This window comes from Pecten maximus, chromosome 11, assembly GCF_902652985.1.
Source record: "Pecten maximus chromosome 11, xPecMax1.1, whole genome shotgun sequence".
In the NCBI taxonomy this organism is placed as follows: Eukaryota; Metazoa; Mollusca; class Bivalvia; order Pectinida; family Pectinidae; genus Pecten; species Pecten maximus.
This window is the reverse complement of record NC_047025.1, coordinates 4,885,014-4,898,762: the sequence shown is the minus strand read 5'-3', so window position 1 is coordinate 4,898,762 and position 13,749 is coordinate 4,885,014. Positions and strand designations below refer to the sequence as shown.

Below are 13,749 nucleotides of genomic sequence, written 5' to 3'. Positions count from 1 at the left end.
GTCTCTGTACGATACCGGTCTGTTAAATCTCGGGTTCATCTTTTGTGTTGAAAAACCAATCTCCCTATCCAACTCCTCTTCAGGATCCTTGAGAAGCGTCCCGTTGACAATCAGTTTGTCTCTTACAAGCTTCACATTGCAACCTTTGGCCCTGTAACGTTTCAATACTGGGTAGAAGGGCTTTGCGACGCTGCTCGATTGCTGCCGGAAACTGTTCACTTATGCCGAACTACGTGCCGCGTAGGAGGTAGCCCCTTTCCAGCACTGCTTGTCTATCAGCATAGTAAATGAAGCGTGCGACTATAGGACGATTACGTCCTTGAATACGTTTTTTAAAACGATGGACATTACCAAATTCTATGGTGGACTGTATTCCAAGTTACTTGTACTATATATGAATTCTCTGAGTTTGTCCTCCGTATTTTCATTGTACTGCTCCCGTAATCCAGTGAATACTAAATTGTTCTTCATGGAACGGCATTGCAAATCTTCAACGACATTGTGAAGTTCATCACACTCTTTTCTAAGGGACATAAACTCGCTTTCTAAAGATTCTTTATATTGGCGGTGATCCTTCACTTCCATGTTTAATTGGCTAACTGTTCGCTCATTCGCCTCAGTCCTGGTTTTCCTGTCATCGTAGAAACTACTGATCGCCTGTGCCGATGTTTCTAATTCCACTGTTTTCTGTCTGAAATATAAATGCAAGTAATTAAACTCTCCTGAAATATAACATTTTAACAACTTTCTGTCCCCTCATTTATATCAGAGACTTGTATATCAGATATACAAGTCTCTATTTATATAAAAGTGGGGAATTCTCGATCAGTAAGTAGAGCTGTGCTTCAATGTATTTGGACGGAAGTGATCTGTCACAACAGACGAATTATGATAGAATTATTTAACATGTCTTCAAACTCTATTAACACTTTTTATAAAAATGTGATTATTTTTCTGGTTTTGTTATTCTTGGCGATTTTAATATGGATTTAAAACGTAATAACAATTTGGAAGTCTTAACGACCAAAGGCAACTCACGTAACCGCTCACACAGGCGTACTTCTTGATTCGATATTTGTTACCGCCAATATTATTTGTTTTGATTAGCGGAGTTTTTGATGTAGATTATGCAATAACCGATCATAAAGCTACATTTATAGATTGATCATTTTCTCGGGGTAAAAGACATCTTATGACATCGCTTGGATCTATAATAGGGCAGACATCTTAACATTAACTATTTGATAATTACAGTTAAATGGCGATCGCAAGACTTGATAAAAAATGCACTCTCTACTGATTTTTAAAGAATTCACAACAAAATATACTGGAACTATATAGCTTAATGTAGTACATGTATCCCAACTTCTGTTCGTCTCCTCCGTGAAACATTGCTGTTAACGGAAATAGGATGAAGCACAAGAACGAGAAACAAAGTTGATAATACAAATGTATGATAAAGAAAGCAAAGCCTGACTTTTTCAGTGATCACGAATCCCGTGTCAATAAATCAGAAATTGAAAATCCGCGTGAATTGAGGCAATATAATTGAAATCTAGATCCTTGGTTTGTTTTTGTTCAACGTCCTATTAACAGCCAGGGTCATTTAAAGACGTGTCAGGTTTTGGAGGTGGAGGAAATTAGGAGTACCCGGAGAAAAACCACCGGCCTACGGTCAGTACCTGGCAACTGCCCCACGTAGGTTTCGAACTCGCAACCCAGTGGGTGGTGGAAGGCTAGTGATAAAGTGTCGGTACACCTTAACCACTCGGCCACCGCGGCCCCGCCCCCCAAAAAAATCTAGATCCTCATCACTAAGTTACATGAACATTATAACATCCCATAAGGGGTCACGTCAGGGTGACCTTTTGGATAAACCAATCAAATGGCTACTTTCAGAATCTTGAATGGAGAATGTCCTAGTTCGTGTTACCTGAAGATATTTTTAGAATGTTGTCATGATTAAGCAACCTTTTTGTAGTTAGTGTCTGGTACCATCACTTAGATAGGATCGTCGAATCACTGTTGCATAAAACATGTGTAACAGTTACGTGTACTATAAGTGAAGTAAACAGAATTTTAAGTTTAAATGCATTAACAGTGTCTGTCAGTATTCCTTTTATCATGCAATATCAGCTGTTGAATTGTATATGTGCGAATAGCATAACTAGAGCGAATAACTTGCATAAATTGTCAATTTGTTTCAAGTCATTTCGTCCCACGAAGCATATAGCTGCTGAGCAATCGCAACATCTCGGGGAAATTTCCGGCAACACTCGGATATTTCCGAGTGTTGCCGGAAATTTCCCCGAGATGTTGCGATTGAGCTGCTGAGCCGAAAAGGTTCGATTCAGATGCATGCTGTGACGAAATGGTTTGCTTGGATGACACCGACACATTGACAATTCGCCCTGAAAGTGAAATACACATATCTCAAAGGTCATCAGAACGTGACACCTTATGGGATGTTGTTTTAGATATCCATGTAACGGAGTGAGAGTGTGGATCTAGATTTTAATTAGATTGGAATTAAGGAATTTTTCTTTTTAAATTTCTCCTCTCCTGCCAGATTTACTCCTCCTCCGGATTACTCAGTTAATGACGATTCAAAAGTGGCAAACCTGCAGTTGACAAGAAAATGTTGAAATCCCTAATGATTATTGCTTTGATTTCCCGTTCTGATGAATCCATTGTCACTCTACCCGAATTTCATAGAAAGCCTTTCAAACTCTCTTAACTCCGAGGACCGATAGCGGCCGTACATATTATTCAAGTTATGTGTCATAGATAACTTTCCGATATTTTGTTTCTTTGTTCCTATATTGTAGTTAATCTGTGTTTACCTGTACCAATACCTGTTTCAAGATATTGTATGGAAAATAATCTGTCCCCAAACTAATGTATATTTCTTTGTGGTGACCAACATGTACAATTAGGAATGACACTCGAACTCCCCACTTGCTAATGTTTTGTTATCTAAATACCTTCCCGAGGCGATTACATCATCTATTGTTATGTCAGGGAAAGTTCACCTTCATGTCCAGCTTTATTTACCTCTTTATGTCAATGACAATGACAATGACAATATTTATTCTCATAAACATATAAAGTGTAGAGAATTATATACATACAAAATTTGTACAGGACATATGATATAATACATCGATACATTTGTTAAGCAAGATATTATTTTAAATATTGTTGAGTCGTATACTTATTTCTTTAATTAATTTCACAAGTGATTTCAATTCATCGTCTACTACAAAATTAAAAAGTGTATTAAATTTGAATGTACTTGGTCTTTCATAATAGTATCTAGATATATATTTTTTTCTGTTTAATGCTATTTGATGATCGCTACAATTGAATAGATAATGGAATTCGTCTCCTATTTCATTCAGGTTACACAGACTACAGATTCTATTTTCTCTTGGGATGTTATTCCATCTTCCGTATTCGATTGGTAATTTAATGTTACAAGTTCGGAATTTACAATAGGAATTAGCTAGCTTAGGAGGGAGGTCAAGTAGATATTTTTCTAAACTTAAATCATGTTTATAAATTCTGTAATTGGTCCCTTTCGGAGAATTGAAAACGTCATTTTTCCAATTACATCATCTTCGCTAGCCAAGGCTTCTGATTACGTTACACTCCACGAACCCTTGGCAGATATAGGCGTCAGTTCTGGCCCTCTAGCGGTGATTCGAAATTACCACCCTTTACACATGAAATTTTCGACCAATCAAAACGAACGTTACCGATTTACTTCATCGGTGATGTTTACAAACGCACATGGAGGCTTGTGTCATTTTGATGAGATATGTGATCAATGACTTATATAAATTGATCAAACACTGCGAATGTTTCCCAATGATTGTACGTCTCTGTTTTTAGGTAAAATGTCAGGACATAGTCGACTATGTAGCTCTGCACTGGGTGCCGCAATTTTTGTTTACTGTGAAACCAAGCCTGGATGTAAAACGCGATTTGATTGGGTGCCCTGGGATTCCAGGGCGCGACGGTTTGAACACGACTATATCTGGCAAGGGTTCGTGGAGTGTAACGTAATCAGAAGCCTTGGCTAGCGAAGATGCAATTACATATGAACAAATTTCTTAGGGTATGAAAAACAGTATTTTTTAAGCAGCGTATACTAGTAAATTCATGGTTTTCAAAAACATCTTATAAATTACATTCTTCAAAAATATTTTTAATATAGTTAGACCATTGAGCATTATAATGTCTTAAAATTTGGAAAAATTTGTTGCTCAATTTATTATGAGTTGAGACCATCATTTTGGCCCAAAATCAATCATACGAACTTTTATATTTATACTTAATGGAAACCTTCCCAATTCTCCATATATCATAAAGTTTGGTGTAGATGTTTTTAATCTAAGGATATGTTTACAGAATTTCAAATGTAGACGTTCTAAGAGTTTGGTGTCACAAAACCCCCAAACCTCACAGCCATATAGTATAATCGGTTTGATTGCTTTATCAAAAATATCCATTTTACAATCGATGGACAGATTATGATTTCTGCATTTTGAAATAGCGCCATACATGGCCCTAAGGCCTTTTTCATATAATTGTTTGATATTCAAATGTGTAAAACCATTTCTAGTGAAACAAACCCCGAGATATTTAAAATTTTTCACAATTTCTAAATTATTGCCATCATAGGTGAACTGTATATTTCGTGACACCGTTCCTCTCCCAAAAACCATTATCTTAGTCTTGTCAATGTTAACTTTAAGATGCCACAATTTTGAGTAGGTGTGAAATACGTTAAGTTGTGTTTGTAAATCTTCTACTGACTCTGCAAGTAGAATGGTATCATCGTCATACAACATTACATACAACTTGAGATAAACTTGTAGCTCTGTCTCTAGTTTTCCCGCCAAATTAGATGAACCTCTACAGTCATGTGATATTAAGAAATGTTCTAGATCATTTAAAAAGATTGAAAATAAAAATGGGGACAAATTTTCCCCTTGTCTTACACCGGAATTACAATTAAAAATATTAGAGACAGAACCGCCTTTAATTACTTTGGCCTTAATTCCATTGTACATATTAATTATGACTTTAAAACATTTCCCTCCTATATTACTTGTAATTAATTTGTTCCACAGTCCTAATCTCCAGACACTGTCGAAGGCTTTCTCAAAATCTATAAATGCACAGTACATTTTACTTTTGAATTGTTTTGATAGTTCAATTAAAGAATAGAGTGAAAAAATATGATCAGTTGTGGAATGATGTTTTCTAAATCCCGCTTGGTTTTCTAGTATAAGTTCAATGCTATCTGCATAATTGGTGAGTCGTTCATTGATAATGGTTGTAAATAACTTACCCAGACAGCTTACCAGTGTAATTGGTCTGTAATTATTAGCATCATGGCAGTCATCTTAATTTTATACTTTCCTTCGTGTCCATATGGACAATGGTCAGTTCCATCTTATATGTTTACACCTGGAGACCCGGGCGGCAGTTGGATTCCCAACCAGCAAATGGACCAAGTCATGCAAGTGTGATCAGAACTTCATCATTGGACTTGCTTAGTTTTCAGTGGCTGATCAAGAGGCTTGGGGTTCCGAATGTTTGGAAAATGATCTGCTAGTATCAGCCAACGCGAGGCCAGTAATGGAGAAATGGGGGCCGCGGTGGCCGAGTGGTTAAGGTGTCCCGACACTTTATCACTAGCCCTCCACCTCTGGGTTGCGAGTTCGAAACCTACGTGGGGCAGTTGCCATGTACTGACCGTATGTAGGTGGTTTTTCTCTGGGTACTCCGGCTTTCCTTTAACTCCAAAACCTGGCACATCCTTAAATGACCCTGGCTGTTAATAGGACGTTAAACAAAAACAAACCAAAAATGAAGAAATACTAGCATAAAGTCTACAAATCCTATTGTCAACCTTAAATGACATAAGCTGTTGATATCAAAATAGCAAAATTCCTCACTGTACATACAGAATTCTGAAAATGAAGAGGAAACAAGAAATAACTTTAAAAAAAGATAAACGGCATAGTTTTATTGCTGGTGGTTATAATGTAAAACTGCTGGTGAAATAAATCAACGATCTGATGCGTTTCAGCACGGATAACAAAATTATATCAGTTTGAATCATTTTTGGTGATAATAAGAATACATTTGAATCAGGAATATAATTCGTATTAATGTGTCATTTGGAAAGATACATCCACTTATTCAGCTTGCATTCAATCTAAACTTTATTTCGTTTTTAACTGCATATCCTCATTTTGCATCTACCGCTACATTGACCAATCACATACTTCATCTTGACCAGTAACGCCACCTGTCGCGTCATATCCGGGGCCAAAAGAATACTATACGACTATGCCGAAAAATTGTTATAAAGCTGTGGATGAGTAAAGCTTGTCAATATAAATTTAAGTAAGTGTATCAGTTTAATACGTATACCGCCGGTATTCTATTGAAGTGAATTGTATTAATATTCCAAAGCTGTACAATTAAAGTGATTCACAGTATATAACAGGGATTCCCTCTTCATTATCAGAATGACTTATTATGTATTCATGAACAAGAAGTAATACCATGACCCCGTTAAACTCTTAAGTGCAATTTAGCTGTTGGATCGAATCTTAATCCTGACTTTGAACATTTGACATTCTGCGCGGCGTAAATCCGCCTTGGGAAGTTAGAGGTTACACCAATCGGAACACCTCGCCTCCGTCTGCGAACGTAGTTTCGAAGAAAATGACGAGGGGTTCCGAATTGAGGTTACACGGCACCCGTCATATTAAGTTTCTAGCCGAGTTATCCGCTAATATTGTTGGAGTACCCCAACCGGGAGCCCTCACAGGGGTATACCGTAATGTGTTGTTGACGATACTTGGGATTTATAGCTTGTGTTGTAACTTGACATCAGTACCTCGTTTTTATCTATGTATATGTAAATGTATTTAAATTTTTTTCGTGTGCGATTTTTTAAATCGAAGAAACTGAATAACACATGTATAGAATACATATGAAATTAACCATTGGAAATGTTTCTGGTGACAAGTATGAGAAATTTTATCCACGAGCACGAGACGTTTGCTAAATGAAAAATATTGGACGAGTATTTTTGGGGAAAAGTGGTTCACAATGTCAGAGACAGTTTATTTCGATAATATTTGTTAATTACCATGAACAGTAAGCGGCTAATGTGTAAAATCAGTGATTAAGCATGTAAAATTTTAGCAATTTGCCAGAAAAAAACTTAATCAGTGCACTTGGAATTTATTCAGTTTTTTACAGATTCTAAAATCGATGTCTTCTCACTAGTCATTGGCCCGGTGAAACTATATATTAGTGTGAAATGTAGAAATTGGAGATGATTAAAGGTAACGCTATAAACTGCTTCAGACGCGAACTATTTGAGGGGTCATCTCAAAATGCTCAAACAGCGAATACTATAGGATTTTGTCATATTTCGTTCGAACATGAAAAAATAAATAATAACTAAAACGATAGATACATTTCAACACATTACAGAAGATGTTTTTGCATATTGTATTCACTTTTTTACTTTCACAATACGTGTTATTGTCATTAGAATTTTGAAGACGGCCCGAGGGGTACATGTCCTTGACTCACCTGAGATTCTATAGTGAGCAAGAAGTGCAATACATTCTCAATCAACTTTTTATATATTACTGAAAATCATAATAAGTTTGTATGATAACGCATATGGTAATGATGGACATAGACCGTTGGCCTTAATGTCCCTATCATAAATAAATATATATTATATAATTTGTAATATATAAAATTTCATTTGATAATGTTAACTATCAATGAAAAACGAGGCGACCAGTGTCCAACTGTCAGCTGGGAATTAAATTAATTGTTTAATGTATCTCATTAACACTGTACATTTGTTTGTTTTTCCAATCATAAGACATAGTTCTCGGATGTTGGAAGTAGCTACATAACCCGGTACGGTTTTTGTTTACAACTTACTATAAACTAGTATTCAGCGAGAATCTCGTGTATGCGCTTTGCAATATTTACTCTACTTACTGCATATGCTATTCAGTATACCATATTATATTTACACGTCCGAAATAAATGCAGTTAAGAAGATGGAGACTCAGCATATGACAAAAACCAAGGATCCGACAGTAGGAGGCGCTATTGAGCGGGAGGAATCTCGCCCCACCCCCGGGCCTTCTAGTGCCAGTGTGGATACAAGCCGTGTGCCGCCGCGGTTTCCGTAGTAGTCTCGCGATTATCTCCCTTTGAAGAACTCTCAATATTGACAATGTTGTTTACTACGGTTGATGCATACTTCGTGTAAAGAAAAAGATGTTGTATGTAACTTGCAGCCACCACGGTGTAAGTACTTTCAGTTATCAGAACTTATATAAGTAATATAAGTGGTTTTTGTTCATTTATGACTGTTATTTCTTACAAAGTACGATTATTTCAACAGTTGTGAAACTTCTGCGCTCGTACCACGTGGTGTCACTATACGATGTGCAGACGGAGCTATGACTCTCAGTTGTGAACTTTTAATAACAATGCTGCTATTTGAATTGAAGATTTATTGATGCCAATCATTGTTGAACATTGAAACTACGACATTTATTAAGATTTATGGAATTTTCGTGATCGAAGGAATCGTCAGTTTGTCAAAATTTTCAATGTATGGAAGCTCATAGTTACCATATAACTGACAATGCTAAAATTGCTATACATGTAAATTCAATTTTTTACGCGTATTCTTACGTTTCTTTGTTTCTGTTTATTACAGACTTTTACCATTTTTCAACACCTTTCAACACCAAAACACTACAACTATATGTAAAACAAACTAGTTGGAAATAAAGGATGTTGTACGAGGTAAACTGGCTGTACATTGTTTATGGGACAGCACAGTAAAAGTACCCAATCGGCTGAAGTTGAGATCCAGCTACGATTTCAACAGGCAACCGGACAACGTCTACGTCAAGGACACAGACATCGGTCTACGCCTACACGAATTCATACAGCATGGACGACCACACAGACAACACACATCAAGTAACGGAGCTCAGTGAGGCAACACACACCAGTCAGCCTAGGGTAAGGACGTTAACTCCCAAGGCTAAGGAACTGTACGAGGATGCAGTCCAAAGTCACAACAAATTTTATGAGGATATGTGGATAGAATTAGATTCCCATCTTCGACGTGTAAAAGGTGAAGGTAGGAAATTAGATCTCGATTCCCTGATCGACCTTGAGAGAAACATACGGGAATGTACTGGTAGCCTTGATAAACTCCAATCCAGTTTCTTCGATTATCTGAAACGCAAAAACACAGAAGAGAGCCTTGAACTTCTTGATAACCAGAGTTTGAGATGGCACAGTCATACGTTAGTCATAGATCAATCTATTAAGGAATTAGGCACGTGTATGGAGCGGGCAGAGAAGCAAAAGTCAATTGAGCCTGCATTATCTTCGAGACAATCCAGTGCTGGGTCTAGTTCGAAAAATTCAAGTGTGATTTCTGTCATCGCTAGAAAAAAGGCAAAGGCTGAGGCACAGAAGGCACGCCTGCAATATGCTGAACAAGAGGCGGCCCTAAAGAAGAGACAGGCAAGGCTTGAACTGGAAAGTGCTCGAGCTAGCGCAGCAGCCAAACTGGAGAAAGCCGACCTAGAAGCCGATCTTGACCTACTTACACAAAAGAAGGAGGTCGCTGCTGCGGAAGCGGAAGCGGAAGCCCTTGAGGACTCGGAGGAGTTTAACCTAACTCATAACCGCGATAGGATAAAGGCTATTCCGAAATTTGACACGCAGCAACGAACAAGAGCCTATGTCGAAGAAACAGTATTTCATGATCATAGTGCTGAACTCCCGGTGACAGCAGACCCACACTTGCATTTACCTATGAATCCAAATGCACCTGTTTTTACTACGGCAACCAATACGGACACAGGTATAGCTATGGACCTCACCCGTTTTCTGTTGAAGAAGGATCTTCTTCTCTCAAGGTTAACAAATTTTGATGACAGACCAGAGTCATACCAAACCTGGAAATCAAGCTTTAAGTCAATCATGGCAGATCTTAACGTCACCCCAAGAGATGAGATGGATTTGCTTGAGAAATGGTGTGGACCCGAATCTAAACGACATGTCGTAAGTCTCAAAGCTTCAAACTTCGGATTCCCAGAAAGAGGACTTTTGAGAGTATGGGAGCGTCTTGACGAACGGTTCGGGGCACCAGAGATGATAGAAGCTTCACTTAGACAGAGGTTAGCGAGCTTTCCTAAGCTTACACCAAGAGACACCAAGAAACTGTTTGATCTATCAGATTTAGCATCCGAAATTGAATCACTCAAGGAGGATAGCCAATATAAGTCTCTTTTAGGATACTTCGACTCATCGACAGGAGTCTCGCCAATTGTGTCCAAACTTCCACATAACCTACAAGAGAGATGGACCAATGCTGCAATAAAGTTTACAAAAACACACCATGTCGCATTTCCTCCATTCAGTTTCTTCTCTGAATTTTTGAGAGATCTAAGTAAAGTGAAAAACAATCCCAGTTTCACATATGACCAACCTAATGGAAGCAAGAATGATAAGACTGTACAAAGGAATCCTCAAGAGAGAAAGAACATCTCAGTCAGGAAAACCAACGCTGATAGCATACAAAACAGTGACAGAAACAGAAAGACTTGTTTTCTACACAACGTTAGTTCCCACACTCTCAACAAATGTAGGGCCTTCCTTACCATGTCGATGGAGGAGAGGAAGAAGTTGTTGCGGGATAAGAAGGTCTGCTTCCGGTGCTGTGAATCGACGTCACACATCAGTCGCAACTGTGATGTGAAACAACCTTGTAGCGAATGTAATAGTGAAAGGCACTGCACAGCACTCCATCTTGAGCATCAGTCAAATTCAGGCTCCTTAGAGTACGGCGAGGAGCCTGCATCACTGGTATCTAAATCTCCTGTCCAAGTTAACTGCACGCAGATCTGTGGCAATAAGTTCAAAGGGAAATCATGTGCCAAAATTGTTCTTGTTGACGCGTTCCATCAAGACCGACCCACAGACCGCATCAGACTTTATGCTATGATTGACGACCAGAGCAACATGTCGCTGGCCAAATCACAATTATTTGACCAACTTGGCATTAAAGGAAAACAACACAACTACGTGTTATCTTCGGTGTCCGGGGTTTCGAAGACCACAGGCAGAGACTCGACTAAGGTTATCGTTGAACCTGTAGACAGGTCTATAAGTCTTGACATTCCCATCCTGTTAGAATGTGACCGCGTCCCTGAAATTCGCGATGAAATACCTACTCCTGAGGTAGCCGAAAACTACGCCCATCTCAGAGACGTTGCCAAGTGTATTCCTCCTATTGACAACACTGCTCACATTTTGATGCTTATTGGAAGGGACGTAATTAGAGCTCATCATGTTTTGGACCAGAGAATAGGACCATCAAACACGCCATATGCCCAGAAACTCCCTCTCGGTTGGGTCATAATCGGAGAGACTTGCTTAGGAAGGACTCACATTCCAGAACTAGTAAATGTTTGTAAAACCAATTTCCTAGCAGATGGCCGACCATCACTCTTCAAACCCTGTCCGAACGAATTTGAGTGCATCTACGATGCGAACAGGTCCTTAAAGGAGCTTGATGTATTAGGAAAACATGTGTTCCATCGTACAAAAGAGGATGAGAAAGTCAGCATGTCACAGGAAGACCGAAGGTTTCTCGGCATCATGAAAGAAGAGCTTGTGAAAGGTAATGATGGTAAATGGATAGCTCCACTGCCATTCCGCGATCCACGACCAAGATTGACTAACAACCGAACACAAGCTGTTAAACGAGCAAGAACCCTGGATACCAGTCTGCGAAAGAACCCCGTGAAGCGACAGCACTTCGTAGACTTCATGGAAAAGATATTCAGTAGTGGCCACGCCGAGTTAGCGCCGGCGCTTAAGGACAGCGAAGAATGTTGGTATTTACCAATTTTCGGTGTATACCACCCGCGGAAACCGGAGCAACTTAGAGCAGTGTTTGACTCCTCGGCAAGGCACAATGGAGTTTCATTGAACGATGTCCTCATGTCTGGTCCAGACCTTGCAAATAGCTTGCTTGGAGTGCTGATGCGGTTCCGAAGGGAGTCGGTGGCTATAGTAGGAGACATTGAGCAAATGTTTTATTGCTTTCAAGTAAGGGAAGACCACAGGAACTACTTAAGGTTCTTATGGTACAAGGACAACAATCCGGAAAATGAGTTGGTGGAATATCGCATGTGCGTCCACGTCTTCGGAAACAGTCCTTCTCCTGCCATTGCCACCTTAGGACTTCGAAAGTCAGCCGAAGGAAATGATGATGACGTTTCCGACTTTGTCACTAATGACTTCTACGTGGATGACGGGCTTACCTCATTACCAACTGTCGACGAAGCTGTTGACCTTATGAAAAGAACACAGCATGCACTTCACCAAGGAGGGAAACTACGCTTACACAAAATTGCCTCTAATAGTGATGAAGTTATGAACTCTTTTCCTGCAGACGACCTTGCAAAAGGTGTTAAGGATCTCGATTTAGGATGTGAACCACTGCCTATTCAGTGTAGCTTGGGAGTCAGTTGGAGTTTGGAAACCGACTCGTTTCTTTATCAAGTCTCAACAGAAGCTAAACCATACACGCGCAGGGGCATACTGTCAACTGTCAACGGGATCTTCGACCCATTAGGTTTTTTGGCTCCAGTAGTAATCGATGGGAAACACTTTTTGAGATCTCTTATTCATGGAACCAAGGATTGGGATGAACCTCTCCCCGCAGAACATCGCATACAATGGGAACTCTGGAGAGATTCTCTTGAACACCTACAACATGTCCGTATACCTCGGACCTACGCACAGTTTTCATTCAAACTATCTATTGACAGTACCGTCCATGTCTTCTCTGATGCCTCCGAGAAAGCTATCGCTGCAGTAAGTTATCTACATACAAAGGATGGAAACGGTACACAAGATATTGGATTCATTCTTGGCAAGGCTAAGGTAGCCCCCCTCCATGGCCATACGATACCGAGACTGGAATTGTGTGCTGCAGTATTGGCCGTGGACATAGCAGAGACAGTATCTGACCACTTACATATCCCTCTTGAGAAATTTCGATTCCACACCGATAGCAAAGTTGTACTTGGTTACATATACAACAAAACAAGGAGGTTTTATACATACGTAGCCAATAGGGTAGAACGCATTATACACGTGACGGACGCAGATCAATGGTCGTATGTGCAAACAGATAGAAATCCAGCAGATGAAGGGACAAGATCAGTACCCGCCCAGGCTATTCAAGACAGCATGTGGCTCAATGGACCTACTCGTCTTACTACGATTAATGATATGACATCAAAGCATGTGTTTGATCTGCATGAACCAGAAGATGACAAAGAGGTAAGGCCCCAGGTTCAAAGTCTAAAGACAGACGTCAAACAGTCACCACTTGGTTCTCATCGCTTCGCAAGATTTTCTACTTGGAGGACCCTTATCAGGGCTATTATGACACTGACGCATGTTGCACAGTCCATTGTCAGCAAGTCCGAGTGTAGGGGTTGGCATATTTGCAGTAAGGACAAAAGTGTTGCTGCTTACCACAAGGCCGAACAATTCGTGGTTAAGGAGGTGCAAAAAGAGGCATATCCGGAAGAACTAGACAGTCTCGAACGCGATCAACTTCTTCCAAACGGAAGTTAG

At 39.5% G+C, this 13,749-nt stretch overlaps 1 protein-coding gene across 1 annotated transcript; it reads left to right on the top strand.

Moving 5' to 3' along the window:
• Positions 1-9,027: 9,027 nt before the first annotated feature.
• On the top strand, positions 9,028-13,749 carry LOC117337754. Its single transcript, XM_033898862.1, has one exon. It carries the CDS (start codon positions 9,028-9,030, stop codon positions 13,747-13,749), a length of 4,722 nt encoding a protein of 1,573 aa, XP_033754753.1.